Genomic DNA, 21,546 nt, shown 5'->3' with positions numbered 1-21,546 from the left:
AAAGAGGGAACTTGATCTACTTTGGCCTAAGAAATGTGTGTAAATCCCCCTCCTGCTACGGTTTCCTCTCTGTCTTGGCGTCCCCTGCCACTTGTTGCACAGAGGTGGATGTTACGCGGTGTGCATTTCAGTGCTTGAGACTGTCTGCCTGAACAGGAGCAGTAAGTCAGAGAGAGACACACTTTTGTTTATTGAGAGAGCATTTTTAGTCTCTCGTTAGCTTCACCTCACTGTCTCTAAATAGCAGACAAATTTATTAAAAGTGCAGACAGATCCAAAGAGAGATTGGCTCAGCAACAGCGTAGCTTTATCAAATGAGCAGTTCCCACTAACAAACAGAACGTGGCTCACGTCTGGAATTAGTTCACAGAAAGAAAGATGCTTTCTGTTATCTTACCACTTTCCTTCCCTTGCCACTTCAAATTCGAATACTTCTGTTTCACAAACTAATTAATGACCTTGGACTGTAAGGGGATTCAGCACACAACACGGTACGTTATTTATGTCCAAAGCCTAAAGGACTGAAACCTCTCCCTTGGGAGACTATGTAATATGTAACATACAGGTAAAAGTCATGTGAGTAATCTTGCTTTGAAATTGTACATGATGTAATTGTGAGAAATAAAGCATTCCTCTCCTTACGCCTGTCACGGAAACTTTCGTGAAGTGTTATTAACACTATGTTTGTTTTGTATCACAGAAATGATCATCCTGAAATTTGTTTCTTAGGAAATAACACAAGAATTCATCACTTTAGAGCTGTATAACATTTAATAAATAAAAACACTGTTCACTTTGTTATTCATTCCTTTTCTTCCTCTTTCAATTTGTTACAGGGCATACGTGCTTGCTAGAGAGAGCTGGAGAGAGAGAGGAGAGTGAGAAAGCACCCCACCCCATGGGACAGTCAGCTGCAACCTCTTCTCCTCCATTTCTCCCTCCTTTTGGGATTTTGGGCACACATGCACGTGTCTGGTGTGTTTTTCAAGCTGCTGGGTCTGGAACTCGAACCACACAGTTGGCCATGTGGGAACCAGCCACCCTAACCATCATGCCACCTCCTGCCCTATTGATAAGGTTCTTTAGTTAACCAAATTTCAATGTGTTTTTTATTTTTAAAATCAAATCATTACTATTTTTTTAATTTTACAGAACAATTATCACATTCATCAAATGCATTCCATGTTGCCACATTAGGAAATCAATAGAAGCATAATTCAAATTTATTTGCATTTTAGATGTAGTACTTTGAAAATATGTTGACAAACTGACTTACATAACACATGAGACAATGAGTGGTTTCTACTAACCAGCAATCAGTTGGTAAGTAACTCTAGGCCAGTCTCAGAGCCGGATCCCACATGGCCAACTTGGGGTTGAATTTTGCTTATGATGGCTTGTAAAACAGACAGGACTGAGATATAACTACATTCCACTGGGGAATGTTTTCTCCCCATCTCTACCCTGTCTCTGACTCTCTGGAGAGTGTGTGCACTCTGGTAATTTAAAAATGTATATATATTTTTTGAGGAAGGGAATAGACAGGAGGTGATGTGGTGGCTAAGGTGCTAGACTCCCACATGGCCAGTCACAGTTCAAGTCCTAGAATGGTGGCTTGAAAATCATGTTGGGTGCATGTATGTGCATGGCCAAAATCCCAGAAGAAAAGAAGGAACTGTGGTGTGGCCATCCCTCCAGTGGGTGATTTGTCACTTTCCCTCTCACTGTTCCCGTCTCTCTGGCAAGTACAAGCTCCCGATAGCAAAACTCTAAATATAATAATAGTAATAATAATAATAGAGTTTATCGATTTCTTCCAAGAATGACACAAGGAGAGACGGCAGCCTCCCAGCCTCCTGCCGCTGCGGTCCACCCCAGCTCTAGCCAGCCCAAGCCATGGGCACATGCACGCCACGCGTACACAGGGGTGTCTTCCCATGTGCATCGACCACAGGGAACTGTGGTATATAGCTGCCCCGCTGCCCAGCACCCTGAAAGTATGATATATATATTTTTTTACCTAATAGGTTTACATTAGAACCAAATCCTACAATATGAAGATGCTCCTCCTCTCCCTCATTCATGAGACCCAAGCTCCAAACAATAACCATTAAAGTGAGTGACTGGAGATTAGCCTAGCTTTGAACTAGGGCTAGTTTCTGTATTACTGAAGTTCGCTCATGGTTGGAACTTCTAACATTAAAGAATGTGGCGTTGATAGTTAATATTTATCACCTAGATCAGTACTAGCCCTTCATAATCACTAATTACAGGACCGAAACCATCACCATCATCAATACTTCCATGATCCATTTATACTTCATGTTTATTTTACCAGGTAAAAATTCTGAAAGGTTTGTAAATGCCTGTTAAGCATTAATCCTAATTTAATCCCAAACAAATTCTGTAAATCAGGTATTATTCCCTCAACTTTATAATGAGGAAATTGGCAAGAGCGGCTGGTATCTAAGGGGCTGATTCAGGCTCTGAATACAGATCTTTCTGAAACCCAAGTCCATACTATTTCAGGAAACTGTCTTTAATGCAAAAATCTAGAAAGAATAATATGTAAAAAGAGTAACAGACAGAACCTTGCTTTCAAAACTGTGATTTTTTTTCCCCTGTAGTTACACCATATTTATCATTTAAATGTTCTTATTTATAAAGGGGTTTAAAAACTCTCTAGCATATTTATCCAGTAAAATATCTATATACTTCTTTCTTCTGTTGTCTTTGTCAGACACCCATCAGTTATGGTTCTGTGTCTGATTGGGAGATCTTTCATTTCAAGAAAATGTGAAATGTTTCCATGGAGATCAGCTTGAGATAGCCCAGTGACGAACTTCTTAGCTATAATTTCACACTGGTTTCTATGGTTTCCAGATAGGGGAAGAAAATGAAGTTGCAGATTTTTTTTGTAATGTAAAAGGTTATTGGAAAATAAGAGATACTGCTCAAATTAATGTCGTCCCCCCAGGAAAGTACTTACTGTTACTGAAAAACAGGAAAGATTTTATGATGTATGTCATACATGTAATCCATTTTTCCAACTTGTAATAAACAAAGAATTATCATGATATTTAATTTCCAAAACTAGCACTTTTTTTGTGTGTGGGGGAGGTTTTTGTTATAGGGCACGTGCGCTCGCCAGATAGAAACAGAGAGGCAGAAAGTGAGAAATCACCCACCAGGGGGAATGCCCACACCGCAATCCCTTCTCCTCTGTTCTCCTCTCGGGATCTTGGGCACGCACGCACATGCGCCCGGCGGGAGTTTAAGCCACTGGGTCTGGGATTCAAATCACGGTCGACTACATGGGAGTCCAGCAACATAGCCATTACGCCAACTGCTGGTCCCGACACTTCTCTTAAAATGAGTACATTTGATCACTGAAATTTGTTTTAGCACAGATTACTACTAGCTGGTTTATGATCTCCACTTCACTTTCCTTTCCTCACATCTTTAAATATGTCACACTGCACATCTACTAATTCAGTAAATGACATGTATCAATACTCTATGACAAAGATATGGCTCTTTATCTAATAGTCCTACAGATTCCTGTAAAAGTTTAATGTTATTGATAAGGTTGTGTCATGAAGCAAAAACTGGTAAATACTGGACCGCATGTTCAAATCCTGTTGAAGTGACTACATGTAAATAAATCAGACTGATCAAACACACACCATCCTTTCGTCCCTATTCTCCTACCTGATTCTCTTAGCAATTCTCCCAGTCATTGGCGTGGAGCTTCACTATTTATCTATTCATTTGCCATAATCACTTGGGACAAGATCTGGGTTTCCTTTTCTTAGAAAGCATGTGAAATTCCTAACAGTACAGTAGACCAAAACTCAAGAAATGGGGATTCTATTTCTACCTCCAAAAAAGAAAAAAAAAATTGCCAGAAGGTACATGAGATTGAGGAGACAGAGAGAAAGAAAGACAGAGAGAGAGAAAGCACCCCTATGGGGGATGGTCACACTGCAATCTCTTCTCCATTTCTCTCTCCTTTTGGGATTTTGTGTGTGTACACACATGTGCCTTGCATGTTTTTTCCAAGCTGCCAGGTCCAGGATTCAAACTGTATGTTCAGCCATGTGGGATCCAACTGCCTTAACCACCATGCCATGGGACAGCCCTCTATATCCATTTGTTTGTTTGTCTTTAGTTCCACAATAGCATGTGTATATTCACCGAAGAGAAAGTGAGAGAGCACGAAAGTGAGGAATAACCAGTCAGGAAGGATGGCCATGCCACAATCCCTTCTGTCCTTGGTATTTTGGGGGTGCATGCACACATGCCTGGTGTGTTTTTCAAACCACAGGGTCTGGGACTCAAACTGCACCATCAGCACCAGCCACCTTAACCACCACACCACCAGCTGCCACTTATTTCCATTTTTAAGTGACTCTTATTCAACCCACAGGTAATCATGGGTATACATCTATTCAATAGGACAAAAGACCAGTTTTTACAGAATTATGTAAACTTCACATTAGAAAACATTTAATCCTTTAACAACTGTAACAGCACGTAGATATGGAAACTTTCACTTTCTACTTATTCATACTTACTCGCAGCCTAGGAGCAAAACTCAGCCTCGGCAGCCCAGTTTCTCCAAATGGAGGGAGAACGCACGTCAGGATGAAGTTCCCCATCTCTGCTGATAGCAATCAAATGTGTTCAACAGCTGTCACATAATACTGCCTCATAGTAATAAACAATATCATTTTTCAGGAAGTATGTGTAACAATATGAGGATTATGTTGTGGCTGGTAATTAGATAAATGTATTAACAAGATAGTGTTCAAACACACAGAACTATTAAATGGCTTACAGTTGATGTGTGAATGTAGTCTGAATATAATTTCCAATGAGAAAGGTGACAAAGGGTCAAAGATTCAGTAGTGAAATGTGGTTTTAAGAAACCAGTGCCTAAAAAACTTAAATATCATAAAATTATACACACACACACACACACACACACACATACACACATGTACTTTATAGGATATGTGCATGTGCTCTTGACAGTATATATGGATATGCATATGTGTCTATCTAATTCTACTATCCATATGGACAGATAGAGTATACAAATAAAACATTCTCTCTCTACACACATAGACATGTAAACCGAAAGAAGTAGACTCTAAATCTAAATCAGAAAGCAGGGCTGGATGGTGGCACAGTATATGTGGCATACTGCAAGGGTGAGCATATGGGAAAGTTCTGGTCTTGCTGGGCAAGCACATGCCAACAGTCTGGGCTGACTTAGGGTGAGGGTAGACCTACCAAGTGAAGACTTCATTGGGGGTACTATTTCTCGGTTTTTCTGACTTATGGAGTAAATAAATAAATAAATAAAAAGCAGCAGCAATTCAGGATAAAGGCAAGAAAGCAAGCTATTGCCATTTTAAAAATGCTACGTGCCACACACATTCCCTACCCCACTTCCTGGCTGATACGCTCTGTCGATGATCTTATTTACTCCTGTAGTGCTCATTCACGGTCTACATTGACTTCCTCTCTCCTAGTTCTAGTTTAAACGCTACTATAAAACTTCTAACCTATATACCTGGACAAAGCTGGTAAACAGTGTAGTCTGGAAATAAAAGGAAACGTTCTAAAGCCAGAGTGATCTAGGTTTGAATCCTGACTCTACTGTTTGTAAGCTGTATTTCTGGGAAAGTTTCAGGACATTTCAAACATAGTTTACCAGTATGAAAACTTACAGCCATATGAGGAACTTCGTATTACAAACTGCCAGAGGAGAAATTTAAATCTGCTTCTCCAAGAAATGAAGGCCACACCTGAGAGTGGACAGCTTCAGCAATACGGATTACCTCTAGGGTGACCAGGTGGAAGGGGCACTTTTCTGGTGGGCAGTCCCTAAGGGCTGCACACAGTTGTTCCTTCTGCCCCAAAGGAGATGGCAGGAGGGACAGTTCTATAACAAGTCACGGGCACCAGCAAGTGGCTGGGCAGGGCGGTCAGGGAACTAGAAGAAACACTACTGGCAACTTGATGACAAGTTTGTGACTAGACTTCTCCAAATGGGCACAAAGTACAAAGGGACTCATGTCCCATTTAATGTTTGACAGAAGGACACTCAGCAGAGGAAGACCTCAGTAATCAGGTAGACACATAACCTAATCCTATGGCTATCAGTCTCTCGTCTGGCCAGCCTGTGTTCACATGACGGGCAGCAGGAACGAGGTTATGTATGCATCAAGGATAGCCTGGCCACAGCGACTGCTGAGTGCCTGATCTCACAAACGGACAGCCAGCCACATCTCCATCTGGCACTCTTCCATGAGGGAAGAGGGGAATCAGCCAGCCATCATTGCCAGGTGATCCCATGGGCCCATTTGCATCTTAGAAAAAGCAACATTTTGTTCTCTTAAATACATACTTGGTATATAAACTTACCTTCTCTTCTTATAACTTTTCTATAAATGTGCTCCTCTATGGACTTTCAAACGCCTTGTTCAGCACTGTGGCACACAGAGCACCACTGACTACGACCAAGAAACTCACAGCAAATGAAGTGCAGCAATGGGCTCATGCTCCCAGCAGCTGCAGGTCTGACTGTGTCCCCAACACGGACAGAATGGTGCAGTGGCCTTTTGAAGTAAAAGCTACAGCAACAGTCGGGTGACACCACCTTGCAAAGCTGGAGCAAGGTCTACCAGGATGCTGATACGCTTTAAGTGAGTAACGAATACATGGTGCTAGTTTCTCAGAGCCAGGATTTATGGGTCTGGAAATCAGGAGGTGAATGTGGGAGAAGTTATTATCTCTACTACTCGTAATAATACACTAGAGAAATGTTTGTTTACTGTTCCCATGACTTCAGGCTTTGGTGGTCTAGAAGTCTTAGGCTTCCACTAGGAATCGTAGCAATGGCACCATTGTGCTGGAAGTTAAAAGGTCTACCCTCCAGAGCCAGCAGGTGGTATTGCGGTTAAGGTGCTGAATTCCCAGACTGAAGTTCACATCCAGGACCTGACAGCTTGAAAATCATGCTGGACACGTGTGTCCAAAATCCCCAGAAGAGAATGGAGAAGAAAGGATTGCAGTGTGGCCATTCCCCCCAAGGGGTGATATCACATTTTTCCTCTGTTTTTCTCTGGCAAGGACATGTGTCCTATGACAAAACCTTAAAAAAAAAAAAAAAAAAAGAAAGAAAGAAAACAATGCCAACCTTGGAGGAGTTTGCGCCTTCTTTTGATAAGATAGTATACTTTTAGAATTCTGAAGGAAAGTGTCATCCATGTTCTGCTGCTGTCTTTATGTGAAACAAAGGCATGGTTAGGAAAGATGTCCGCGGATGTCAAGGTGACTAGGGTAGATTACTAGCTACGTGGCTACTTATGTGTCAACAAGGGCGAAGGTTGCTCTTTCTCCAGTATTCCTTTCCCTCTCTGGTTTGGGTTAGGGTTAGGGTTGAGCACAAGAGAAAAATGTATCATCAGAACAAGGAGAAACAAAACAGCATCCACTTTACACTTAGGTCAGCAGAGAAGGCTGGGCGCTTTGGCAGCTCCTTGCTGTTGTTGCTGACCTCCGGCTTGCCTGTTCACAAGGAGCAGCACCTTGGCCTATAGCATCCCAGCTCCAACCAGTTCTCTCCTTGGGCTCTCTGCTATGGTGTGTCTCATACTGTAAGCAGGGCTCAGCTGCCCTCAGCACAGCTGCCAGTTCTACACCACATCGAAATGGCTCAAGCCAGCACCTGGAGATAAGAACTTAGAGGCATCATTCCTGCCTAGCAGTCTGGAGCTCCCACTGCCTCCTTTAAAGGAACGATTCAAGCATATACCTGTGAACCTAAGTGACTCACACTCCCCAGTATGTGCGGCTGGCTGCCACGCCCTGTCTTCTTCCACGGTCTACATCCCTGATCTCCGTGTGTGGTGCCAGGAGCGCTGGGTCCCCCAGGGACTGTACGCACAAGGACTTAGCCACTCCTGTTATGGTCATGTCATCATCAGGCCTGCAATCTGACCCCTAACAGCAAAGCTGAACCAAAGGGATTCATGCAAGTGGTCTCCTGCTAGTGACCTTTTATCCAGGTGACCGCTGAGGACAGTAGCTACCACTTAACCTGACAGAGAAAGCCATTCAACCTACCAGGAACCTGTTCAATACCAGACACAGAGGCTAGCCTTGTAAAGATTTCTCTACAAGCTCCCCTAATGGCGTTAATTCTAATTCCCATAATTAATCCCATATCCTATACTACTCATACTGGTTCTGCTATAATTATATAAAAATATACAAAAACATCTACAAATGAGTAGGACAAACTCATTCAGTAGGACTGAACAGAAAAGCAGAAAAACAAAAACCAAACAAAAAAACATAAAAGTCTTATAATAGAAAAAAAAAGTTAACAGAATGTTCAACCTCACTAATAATCAGAGTAATACAAATTAAAATATGAGCTACTATTTCATATTCATCAAAGGATTCAAATGTCTGACAACTCTAAGATTGAGCCTATTTATGGAACAAAAGGAAGTTGTACACATTGCCAGCAAGACTATAAAATGTTTAGCCCCCTTAGAGAATGATTTAGAAATATTGGGGACACTTAAAGTGAGCGTTGCCTAAGTCCTACCAATTTCACACCTACAAAGGACCTTCGGGCCACTCCCAAACAGTAAGAATGGGATGGGATGGCAAATTAATATTCTCTAAATTAATGTTCTTTATCTGGAGAATAAGAATACCAATATATCTGAGCTTGCGAAAAAGCACGGACCTTCAGGTTGGCCATCCAGTAGGCAGAGGTCTCCACTGCCAACTATGCTAAGTGGCCCAGTGATCTCTCCCTTCAGGTAATCATCCCCCTCTCTTGTGTTTGAGCTTGATTCAGTGACTCGCTTCTAGTGAACAGAATGTGGTAGACATGATGGAATGTCACTTGTTAAGACTCGGCTACAAAGAGACTGCAACTTCTGTCTCAGGTGCTCTCTTTCACCGAGGGATGTCAGCCACTGTACCATGAGCAAGCAGCGCTACGGAGAGGCTCACATGACAGAGTGCTGACATTTCCAGCCAGCATCTAGCAAGGCCTGGGACGGGAGTCTGGATGTAGACCTCCCCAAGTTGTGCTTTCAGAGGATTACAGCTCTGATGCTTCAATTGTAGACACGTGAGGTCCTCAAACGGGCATCCAGATAAGTCATGCCAAATTCCTGACCCACAGACAGTGAGATGACACTGTTCTAAGCCACTGAGTATTAGACTCATTAGTTAAACAGCAATAGATAACTAGTTTACTCTCCAATAATCATTGTATCCCACAGTGTTTACAAAATTTCCAGACTAAGAGGAAGTCTAAATTACCTAAGTTAGCCCATTAATTCATTAAACTAACCTAATGAAAGGCCTTATCGGCCAGGTCTCATTCTAGAGATAAACTCATAAAAAACACCCAAAACCTACATTTTATAAAATAAGACAATAAAAATAAGTAGAATATACCTACTGTCATATGATTATAAGTGCTATAGAATAAAATAAGGAATAAAATAAGGAAGCAGTACAGAAAGAGCCAGGCCAAAAGAGAGACTGCAATTTTAAAAAGGAATAGTCAGAAGTCTTTTGTAAAAAGATGATGTGGGAACAAAAGCCAGAAAAGTGAGGGAGTGAGTCGTAATGAATATGGAGAGAGCATTCCATACAAGGAGACCACCGAGGAGCCAACGGGAGGGAACATCTTGATACAGGACGTAACCTGGCCAGTGCGGTATTTTTTTTTTTTTCTTTTTTGGGAGAGGTTTTTACTTTAGGGTGCGTGCGCTCACCAGAGAGAGAGAGACAGAGAGAGACAGAGAGATAGAAAACGAGAAATCACCCCCCAGGGGGGATGGCCACGCTGCAATCCCTTCTCCTCTCGGGATCTTGGGCACGCACGCACACATGCCCGGCGTGAATTTTAAGCCACTGGGTCCAGGATGCAAACCGCGGTCGACTACGTGGGAGTCCAGCGACACAGCCATTATGCTAACTGCTGGTTCCCCAGTGTGGTATCTTAAGGGCCTGTCTGCCTTTCTAAGTATTTCAGCCTTCACTCTGGTAGAAAATGGAGAGTCACTGGGTTTGGAAAAGTGACATGACTAGGCTCTGTTTCAAATGTCACTCTGGCTGCTGTGTGAAAAACAACTGTATGTGGTGGAATAGGCAGGGGACAGACTTGGGGGAGAGTGGAGACTGGCTACTGCCGGGGTCCAGCCTTGGCGTAGGTGGGTTATCTCGACGGAGGCGGCGAAGGTGAACAGAAGACAAAGGCCTCGATGCTTTTTCGTGCATGTCCTTTGCCGGACACCCCTCAGAGATCGCTCTCTGAGGAGTGACAACTGCTAGGAATTATCGTGCCTTTTTATTGAAAATGTGTTACATGCAAGTAAATGGGAGAGGGGCTAGTGTTTCAATTAACAGCTCATAAAGTTTTTAACAATAGAGAACATAGATTCTATTCAGGGTTTGATTAAGGGCGGGTCTAGTGCAGTTCCGCAATTGTAGGTGGGTCTCCATGAAATGCAGTTTCGGAAAGTGGTTCCAGTAAGCAGAGATGATTATCAGCTGATGCAGCACAGCAGCCATCTTGTGATTACTGGGAATGGTGCTGAGAAAAGAAAATCTCAAGAACAGATATTAGTTCTTATGGATCTTAATAAAGAATGATAGTTTTGTAGGGATTTATAACTTAATTTGAGGAATTTTAATATATTTATCTATTTCACTTGGAGAGGGCGGAGGTGTCCTGAGCCAGTTTTGGCCTAATCCTATTTTAGGTAAAGAAAGGATTAAGTTTACCTTAAATGTATCTTGAAGGGCCTTCCAAAGTTCAAGATTACTTCTGCCTAGAAAGAACTTTAGCCCACCCTCTATTGTGACCATGGAGATAAAGCATTGTAATTAATGGTAAGTGATCAGAGCAAAGGGGAGTGGTCGGGGACTTCCTGGAAGATTTTATCGTACATTCAGGATGTATAAGAGAGCTATGCAATTCTTTTATAGTAGTGTATTGGGGAGTCAGAGGGGGGTCGCTTCCCAGTAAGGCTGCCACAGTTTCTGGAGCAAATAGCAAACAGCCTTGCTGACATGCTAACTGACCCAAGCTTTGTTCCAAGGTTGGGGGGGCACACAACAGTGGCCTTGCCAACGTGTTGATCTGACCAGAAGCGGAGCTCAAAGGTCGGGGGGCTCAGACAGATCCTGGGGCCTCGCCGGGTCGGACTCTTCCAGGCTACAGAGTTTCTAGTAACAATCCCAGTTCAGATCAAGGAGAGGAAAGATGACGGTTATAAAAAATAGTCAGTTTTGGGACCAGCAGTTAGCGTAATGGCTATGTTGCTGGACTCCCATGTAGTTGATCATGGTTCGAATCCTGGACCCAATGGCTTAAACTCACACCAGGCAAGTGTGCATGTCTGCCCAAGATCCCAAGAGGAGAATGGAGGAGCAGGGATTGCGGTGTGGCCATTCTGCCTTGGAGGTGATTTCTCACTTTCTGTCTCTCTGTCTCTCTTTCTGGTGACCACACGCATCCTAGAGCAAAAACCTGTCCAAAAAAAGAAAAAAAAATAGCCAGTTTTTGAATATAGTTTAGGAAAAGATTCACTAGGACTTGCTAGCCAACTATAAATGTGTAAGGTACAAAAGTATATATATATATCCAGTGAAAGATAACTTAGTCAAAATCATTCATCCAGAAAAATACATGCTTTATTAAACCTATTTTAAATTATTTACTATTCATAGTCCCCTATAATCTACAGCCACTGACACCATATTGCTTCAAGTCACTAACTATAATGACTACTCACAACTTTTTAAAGACTTCAATCGTATTTTATTTCATCATTTATGCTGTGTTGTAAGCAGCAGCACAACACTCATATGACAAGTTGGTTTTGAAACAACTATGCATTGCAGCAAGTGGGGCGGTTACTGATCATTCCACTCTTTTGGGGTAACTCTGCCGACAGGGGAGGGGTTCCATTCTATTCCAATCTGTGTGGCTGTAAACAGCCATGCAACAACACAAAATGTGACCCCGCTAGCCAGCAAAGTATTGCCATATTTGTCATGAAAATCTAGCGAGTGCTTCCCGTGACTCTGCCTTGCTGTAACTTGATGAATGCTTCGAGTCTTGAGACCACGTAGTGTGTTCCTGGCCATGGTAAGCATTGTGAAGGTGCACCAGGAGTACAGCTGACTGTGGCCACTGGTCTCTTCTGTCGCAAAACCCTGGAAAAACGAAATGGTCAGTGATATCTGATCCACATTCAAGTCCTCTCTAAATGTTTCACCTACGCCACCTCTTAGCGTAGCGGTCAGATATGTGAATTCTGGTGTCATGACATGGACTTAAATCTCAGGTCTGCCCCAGAGGAGCTACATGAACCTGGGCAGTTATTTAATCTCTCTTTGCTTCAGTTCTCTCAATAGCCAGCGGAGATGATACTGTCTGATTCCTAGGGGTGTTGTAAAGATTACAAACGGTAACCTAAAAGCATCAGCAAAGTAACCACATAATGAATGTTAGGTTTTCTACTACTCGATGCAAATATCCAATGCTTGCTCTGCAGACAGACTCCAAACTTACTGCATGCTTAACATGCCATTCGAAATCATCCCCAACTTGCCTTACTAGTTTACCAACTAAGCCCAGGTTTCAGTAAGAACTGCTAGGCACTCAGGAAGTATGTCAAGTTCCTCCCTCTCCACTTGTTCCCCTTCCTCCCCTGTTTAATACCCTCCTCATTCTCTGTGCTGCTCCACCTGAATACTTGCCTTCCCCTTTCCCCAGGTGAAATTCTACTTGCTTCTGAAATGCCAGCCAAAATATCACCACTTCTGAGGAGTCTTTTTCCAAATCTCCCTAGGCAGAATAAAACTCCTCTTCTCTGGGCTACTACACGTTCAATCTCCCTTCTTTCATAGGAGGCATTATCTTAAGGATCTTTATCTCCTATTAAGGAGATGAGAGGGAGATTTTTTTAAGGAGTAGTTTTTAGATTCACAGCAAAACTGAACGCGAAGTAGAGTTCCCAGATACTCTGACTTCACATTCTCACAGCCTCTATAACTGCTAACAGAACATTTGTTACAGTGGACCGATAGCGACATGCTATGCTCATGCAAAATACCCAGTCCACATTAGGGTTTACTTCTGGTCATGTATGTTCTATGGGTTTTGACACATATATAATGATATGGGTATCACAGCAACACACACAGTAGTTTCACTGCCCTTAAAAGACCTCGCAACTCTGTACTTGTACGTCCTTGCCCGCTAACCCTGGCAACCACTGATTTTCCAAATTTTGCCCTTTCTAAAACATCATTTATCAATAGTTGGTATAACATAGATCAGTCATCCATGTCTTTTCATGGCTTGACAACTCATTTCTTCCTAGCCCTGGATAATATTCCACTGCATAGATGTACCACAATTTATTTATTCATTCTCTTACTGAAGAATATCTTGGTTACATTCAAGTCTTGGTAATTGTAAATAAAACTTCTATAAGCATCCATATGCTACTTTTGTGTGGATATATTTTCACCTAATTCAGGTAAACATTGAGGAGAAAATTGTTGGATCATATAAGAACAATGGCCTAGTTTATAAGAAACTGTCTAACTGCTTTACAAAGTGGTTGTTATCATTATGCATTCCTTTCTTTACTTTTATTTCATATTTTAAACAATTAAAGTATGAATTTATTTTGGTACAAAAACGTTTTGAAATTCATACATAGTTTTCCCATTACATGTATTTCCATGATTTTTTAAAAACTTTTTAAAATTAATTTACATTCATTCCCTAAGTATCATCACAGCATACAAAATGTGATTTCCCATCCAGAATATACTGCATAGTGGCTTAATCATGCATGTTATCATCAATAATTTTCCATTTCTAGTTTCATGTGTGTGTGTATGTGCATATATAAATATATGTGTGTGTGTGTGTGTGTGTGTGTGTGTATATATATATATAAAACCCCTATTTCTGACCCTCTGCCATTTTCTACCCTCCTCCCACACTATCTCTTGTGTCTACAGTTGTTTTCCATTCCCTTTCTCCCACATTTTATTGATCACAAAATTTCTTAAATAATCTACTTTCAATAATGAATTCAGCTGCTAATTTCAAGAAAAGAAGTTTTAACTTTAATAAATCAAAGATATGCTAAGGAACTTTGCTAAAAACTTAAAGCCAGGAAACAGGTTGGGATTCTGTTCAAATAGTAAGTACATGAACCTATCGACAGCTCAAGACAGGACAAAAATCCTTAACATCAGAAAACAAGACCTAGAAGAAAATAAGCAATATTTTAGTCAAAAGTCATAAAATACTATTTCACCAGTTCAGTCTCATGTACTTAAGCTATCTTCTGTTGTGGTTTGATCTTCCTGATTAAATTCTGAGATATAATCAACTACAGACTTGTCCCTATGAATAAGTTGGCTATTTTCTTAGTTTTTGAACTCTTATTTCTGTGTGTCTGTATTTAATTTTCCTGGTACTCCCTTGAGAACTTCTTGGAGATCTTGTCAGGTGTTGGTTAATTCTTTTAGGTTTTGTTTATCTGAGAATGTTCTTGTCTTCTCTTCCCAATGTGAAGGATAATCTTGCCGAGTACAGTATTCTTGGTTGAAATTGCTTTTCCCTTAACACTTTGAATATATCTTCCCATTCTTTCCTTGAGTGCATTGTTTCCAATGAGAGGTCCGCTGTTAGTCTGATGGGATATCCTTTGTAGGTAACTTGCCATTTCTCTCTTGCCAGTCTTAGTATCTTGTCTTTGTCTGGGGTTTTGGTCAACCTGGCTATAATGTGTCTTGGAGAAGATCTTCTTGGGTTGATTCTATCTAGGTTCTTTGCATTTCTTGAGACTGGATCCTTGAGTGCCTCTCTAGGTTTGGAAAGTTTTCATGCAGCATTTCATGGAATAGATTATCAATGCCCTTATGCATCTCTTTGCCTTCTGGGATACCAGTTATATGGATGTTTGTATGTTTGATGGTATCTAGTATTTCTCTTACATTATTCTCAAATTTTGGGGCCATTTTCTCAGTCTTTCTGGTGGATTTTTTTTAGGCCAGCGTTTCTCTTCTATGTTTGAGATTCTATTTTCTGTATGATCTAGTCTGCTTTGAATACTTTCAAGGGAGATTTTGACTTCCTGTATTGTAGCCTTCATTTCTAACAGGTCCATTTGATTCTTTTTTTAAGTGTGTATTTCTTCTTTTAGATCTTGCAAGAATTTCTTCACCTCCTGGAACTCATCAGTTCCTTTCTCCTGTCTCTTCTGTAGTTCATTATCTCTCTTCTCTTCCACTTCTGTTAGCTTCGTCATTATGAATATTCTAAATTCTTCATCAGACATTTCCATAGTTTCCTTTGAACTGTCTGTGCATGAAGAGGAGTTATTCTTTTCCCTTGGAGGAGAGGTATTTCCTTCCTTTCCCACATTTCTTGTGACCCTGTAGTGATTTCTTGTCATCTGATGGATGGTGTGTTTCTTCCTAATTCTTGAAGTTCAATCTGAGCATTCAACTGCATGCAGAAGGAGAGGTGATCTGGAATTTCTTTGCCATTCCATTTTTATCCCTTTGTGCAGCAGAGCATTCCTACCACAATGAGCGATAGTTCCTGTTGCTCTCTATCCTTGCAGCATTTAGAATTGTTAGTATTTTACAATAGACTTTGGCCATTATAGATTTTGTTTAATCTGAAGTCCCCTAATGACACATAACATCTTTCCATAGATTATTTGCATTGGGATATTCCTCCTGTGAGGTATCTGCTTCAGATATTTTGTAAAAAGTTAAGTTTTTGGTTTTAAGTAAGTCTTTAGTTTTCTCACTATTGAATTTTAAGAGTTCTTTGTGTATTCTGGGTAACAGTCCTCTATCATATGTTGTTTATAAATATTTTCACCTACCCTGGGTCTTGTCATTCTCTTAAGGAATTATCTTTTTATACTCCTACAACAAACTGCAAGGTGTACAAAAGTAAGGAATGAAACTTTGCATGTAAAGTAGCTGACACAAAACAAAATCACAGGCAAAACTTTTTAAGCCAATATGAAATATAAATAAATATTGGTACTGGTATCCTCATAAGATGCTAAAATAAACACAAAGAATAAGTAAAAAATAATAATCATAATGAAATCATATGTGCTTTTCTTAATAGCCTTGATTTTATTTCTTAAGCAGATAGCTACAAAAAGACTAGAAGCACACTGAAGAATTGTCAATTATCTTCCTTATATGAGCTGTCAAATGGTGCTCCACCTTTAGCAATGACATATGTTAGCTGTGGCCCAAATATAGAAAATGCGGATACAAAATAGCCTGAGGACACTACTCGTAAACTTGTAACTGTTCACTGAGAGTTTCCAATTCTGAAGACTTTACTCACACCTTGTGGTTCTCTTTTATTCCCTCCATATTGTAAGTGGTACCCTTCTTAAATGTGACAAACAGGGGAATGTAGAGCCAAATTATTAATATTTTCTTCAGAGGTTCCAGATATTCAGTTGATTCCTGTTAGTTATGAATCTCTCCACCAAAAGGTATATAGGTTTTAACTCTAATTGAACTCAGAGTAGGCCGAAGGTGAAATGGGTCAGGCTGTGACAGGTGCAGCCTAATCTGTGCCACACATTGCTTTTCCATACTGAGAAAGGCACAAGACCAGAGAGTGATTTGTGGTAACAGAGATCTCTAGTGGGTCATCGACTCCTGCCTGCTGCTCTATGACAAATTGATTTCATTACTCCTATCCTCATGATGTTAAGTTGAAATTCAGATACTCTGTCTCTAGTGACATTGATCCTATCCCTTAGTAGCTTAAGTTCATTCTTTCACTATTCCCATATCTGTAAAGCTTTTTTCTTCTCTAGCCAGCCTAAAGTGTCCATTATTATGCATTTTCCTTTAGGAACTCCTGTAGTTTGTGGTTGGCATTCATCTTGTAATAAACTGCAGTCTTTTCATTCCTTTTTTTCTTCTTTGTTGGCATCAACTACATCTATCTTAATTGCCTTCAGATCTACCTTATATTTATCTTAGCTTTTAAAACACATGTAAAAGCTAAAAACATACTGATTAGAGGAATTTTCTATACTGCTTAATTCTACATGAGACACATCTACAATAAATTGTTATTGGTGAGTCCTAAGTTCATTTACCAAAGAACTAAAGCTACAGGTTCTAATATCCACATGAAACTATGAAAAAGAGAGATCCAGTAATGGAATGCAGGTAAAGAAAATGCTTCTCAAAGTAGATTATTTCTGATAAAAACAGAGGGAGACAGATTTCTCTAGGCAGTTAAGAATAAAGTAAAGTTTACCTCATGCCAGTGGCAATAAAATAAAATATACTTATGTTCTGAATAAATACAAATAGTCAAAGAGTATTCTATGAGGATAAAAAGGAAAGATAAAAGAGAAATCTGTTTTACAGAGTAATGCTGAAAGTCAGTTCAGAAGAAGTATTAATAATACTGAAACTTAATCTTACTGTGATAAGGAAGTATACGGATTTGAAGCCTCGCTGGTAACAAACAATAATTTCAAATCACTGAAGGCCATTTAAAAAGTAAAGAAATAAGAAGAAGGAAACTAACAATTATTTGGTATATACCTATATGCCAGACATTGTGCCAGAATTTGGCACATCTGTGAACATGATGTGGAAGGATAGTTATTAATTCCTATTTTACATAGAACAATGGCAGGACAGGATGTGAGCAGAAGTCCTCTGAGACTAAATCTGATGGATTTTTAACTACAGCATGTTTTCTGAAAGTATATTCAACTTTGAGTACTGGAAACCAAACAAATGAGGCAACAAACAAAACAATGTGGTCACCAGAAAGGACCCTTCCATTAGAAATGGCCAGACTACAAACATCATGGCCTGGGCAAGGCAGCCAGCAGGACTAGCCTACTCTCCAAAAGCTTAGTTACAGTGAGCCATTTTTCTGAAGGAGGAGAGAGGCTAGAGAGGAGCACAGTGTACCTTCAGTCCATGGAGAAGGGAACTATTCAGCCTAGGGTTTTAGGAAAGATGATGTCTAGGTTAGATCTTAAAAGATAATTTAGAAATAAAAACGAATGAAAAACTAGGGGTATAGACAAAAGCATATAAACACAGAAGCCTGAAATACTATGGGGACAGAGCAGTCTGGTGAGCTCAATAATACCAGGTAATAAATGATGAGGCAGCAAATAGCCAACAGATGAGCCTGGAGAGCGAGGAGAGGAGAGAACACTGAGGACTTCGTATGCCTTGCTATGGCACTTAGACTCCAGTTTACAGGTCAGTGTTGCCCAGTACTGACAAAACAGTTCTTAAACTCATAGCCTGTGCTGTGAGTTACAATAGGAACTTTAAAAAAGAGATTCTTATTATAGAGCATGTGGGCTCACCAGAGAGAAAGAGACAGAAGGATACAGAGAAAAGGAAAGTTAGAAATCACCCCTCCCAGGACCAGCAGTTGGAGTAATAACTATGTCGCTGGACTCCCATGTAGCCAACCGCGGTTCGAGTCCCAGACCCAGTGGCTTAAATTCACAACAGGCGTGTGTGCGTGCATGCCTAAGACCCCGAGAGGAGAAGAGGAGAAGGGACTGCAGCATAGCCATCCCCCCAGGGGGTGATTGTCCCTTTATGTCTGTCTCTATCTTTTCAGCGAGTGCACACACCGTATAGCAAAAACCTCTCCCCCCAAAAAAGAAATCATCTCCCACTCTCCCCATCAGAGATGGCCACCCCACAATCCCTTCTCTTCTCAGGATTTTGGGCACATAAGCACATGCACCAGGTGTGATTTTTAAGCTTGAACCACCGTCAACCATGTGGGAGTCTGATGCCTTAACCACCATGATACCCGGTGGCCACAATAGTAGCAGGTCAATCTGCGGGAAATAGGCAGGTACTAGAATGGAAGAAGTGAGGGGATCAGAAGGAATGTACTGTCCATATCTCCTTGCCTGTACCTGCCCAGAGCCAGTGGTTCTTGAAGCACCCAGCATCCAGTGGGACACGCTGCGCACTGATGGAGCGGACATGGGCAGAGTGATGGTGGCCAGGCTGGGGCTGGGCTGCTGCTACTGCCATTGCTCCTACACATGCAGATTTATTCAGATCAAACAACTGTTGTAACACTTCCAAGTAACTCCTCCCAGAAAACCTCAGGGGCCCTGAATCCAGCTAATGCCACCACCAAGGCTGCTGGCAGTGACCTGTAGCCAACAGCCAGTCTCCTTGTGATCTCACTTTCTCTTCTACGTCTATACTGTTAAGAGACTCAGTCCAAGAGATATCTACAATTCCCTATCTTCTAAACCAAATCCAAATGGCATCTAGAAGTCCAGTGTGGCAAGGAAAACAAAACAAAACAAAAAACAAACAAACAAACAAAAACAAGTCATCGAATCTCCTAATTCCACACTTTATCGACATAGAAAATGTTATGATCAATCTCAAATATAATTGGTTGAAGAACATGTGAAAGACTTGACTAGAAGATGAATGCCAATATTAAACCTGCTGGAGTTTCACGTACAAGACGAAGAGACAACACTCAAAATCAGTGAAGACATGATTTCCTTGAATGTGGCTTAAGAAATATGAACATGTAAAACTCTACCTTGAAATTAAGAATAGATTTTATCTTATCTAGAGACAAAGAATGGGATGTAGAAAGGAAACTGAGTTTTCAGTTGGTTCATTAAATTTGTAAGACTATAAAACAATTAGGTAATAGGGAAAGTTTCCATGATTCTATTTATACATACATTAGAAGGAGCTTCCAGGTATTACTGTAAATCCTCAGTGTATCGTTACAGCACTACTAACTTAATGTCGATACACTCCAGATATAATTTCACGTTGTAAAGCTATCACTGTTTTCTGGGGAACTGAACTCTGTTCCTCTGAAGCTTTGGGTTTCACATTGCATTTGATCTTTTATGTAGTAATTGAGATATGCCAGGGCAATGATGGATTGAAATCTACCCCCAAATCCAAGCATACTGGGTGAATATCGCTTAACCTTACAAAGTCAAGTGATAGACATTTTCCATCACCTGTTTTTAATTGGACAAGAGCACCAGATTCATTTAGTTAACTTTTTTTTTTTTAGTTAAACTATTTTAAAAAGTAGAATTGCATTGACCTCAACTAATTTTTCGTTTTTTATTTCTGCATATGTTGAATTTCTGCATTTTTTACATTAAAAAAATTATCTGTTTTGAAGACAGAATTACAAATCTTGAAATTAAAAAGGTAAATAAGGGAAGGAGCCAAAACTGTAAATCAGGTATTTGGGAAGTGAAGAATGGAGGCTAACTTGCATAAAATTCACAGAAACTTTAATACTCTTTCTGTAAATACTTTTTTTTTTAACCTATGGATCAGAACAGCCATATTTGGAACACTTTCTGGTATCAGCCAGTATTTCTAGATAGTTAGAACCTCAAGTGGGCTTGAGTCTGGAAAATCTTTTCCAAAGCCTCAACACAGAAACTTTTTTAAAAATAATACTCCCCTGAAGTATTTTGTTCCCACAGTCTGCGAACTGCTCTGTTCCAGTATCTAACATGGCCACAAAGTCATTCTCCCTCATCTACAGAAACGTACATGACTGAACAGATCTGAAGCTACCATGCATGTGAATGAACACTCCCCTTTGCTTCGTACCTGAAAGTTATACATCTATTTTGGTTTGTATACTGTGTTTGTGTATTTATGCTTTGATTCTTAGTAACTTTTTTTTTTGAGAGGTTTTTGCTATAGGGTGCGTGCACTCGCCAGACAGACAGAGAGAGACAGAGAGACAGAAAGTAAGAAATCACCCCCCAGGGGGGATGGTCACGCCGCAATCCCTTCTCCTCCATTCTCCTCTCGGGATCTTGGGCACACACGCACACGCGCCCGGCGTGAGTTTTAAGCCACCGGGTCTGGGACATGCGGTCAACTACGTGGGAGTCCAGCGACATAGCCATTACGCTAACTGCTGGACCCTGATTCTTAGTAACTTCTCATGTTATGGAATTGATTTGCATTGAACACAAACGGTAGATAAAGAGAAATTAATGGCAAAAAAAAAAGGAATTTGCTGTACATGTGGTCCTGGGGGTAAGTCAACTTCATCCAGATTCAAAGTACAACCCAACATGGACCCACTTAGCTTTGGCATAAGGTTTTCCATCTCATTTCAAGAAAACAGGAAATGCTATCTTACTCCTCAAAAATGCCCTGATACTCTTATTAAGTATTTTAGAAAGAGGTGATGCTCAAGATGGTATTAAATTTGTATTAGAGTTTCACATCCTGGACACAACTGACATTTTGTCTATTATTGCACTGCTAACAGAAATACCTAAGACTGAGTGATTTACAAAGAAATAGAGGTTTACTGACTCACAATTCCAGTGGCTGGTCTGTCCAAATGCATTGTAAAGGCAAATGGCAGAACTTCAAGCACAGTGG

General features: G+C 40.6%; 1 protein-coding gene across 5 annotated transcripts in view; it reads right to left on the bottom strand.

The window, feature by feature from the left end:
- Positions 1 to 11,878: 11,878 nt before the first annotated feature.
- The window catches only part of LOC102475894 (cytochrome c oxidase subunit 7B2, mitochondrial), a 157,578-nt gene continuing 147,910 nt past the window's right edge, over positions 11,879 to 21,546 (bottom strand). For all 5 annotated transcript variants that reach the window (XM_014582633.2, XM_006164720.3, XM_006164718.3 and 2 more), the window contains one exon: positions 11,879 to 12,270. In XM_014582633.2, the coding sequence (XP_014438119.1) occupies positions 11,968 to 12,210 (243 nt within the window). In that variant the 5' untranslated portion in view covers positions 12,211 to 12,270 and the 3' untranslated portion in view covers positions 11,879 to 11,967. The remainder of the gene's footprint in view (positions 12,271 to 21,546) is intronic.

This window comes from Tupaia chinensis, unplaced genomic scaffold (assembly GCF_000334495.1).
Source record: "Tupaia chinensis unplaced genomic scaffold, TupChi_1.0 Scaffold143697_1, whole genome shotgun sequence".
NCBI lineage: Eukaryota > Metazoa > Chordata > Mammalia > Scandentia > Tupaiidae > Tupaia > Tupaia belangeri.
Note: the sequence above shows the minus strand (reverse complement) of the source record. Positions and strands in the feature narration are given on the sequence as shown.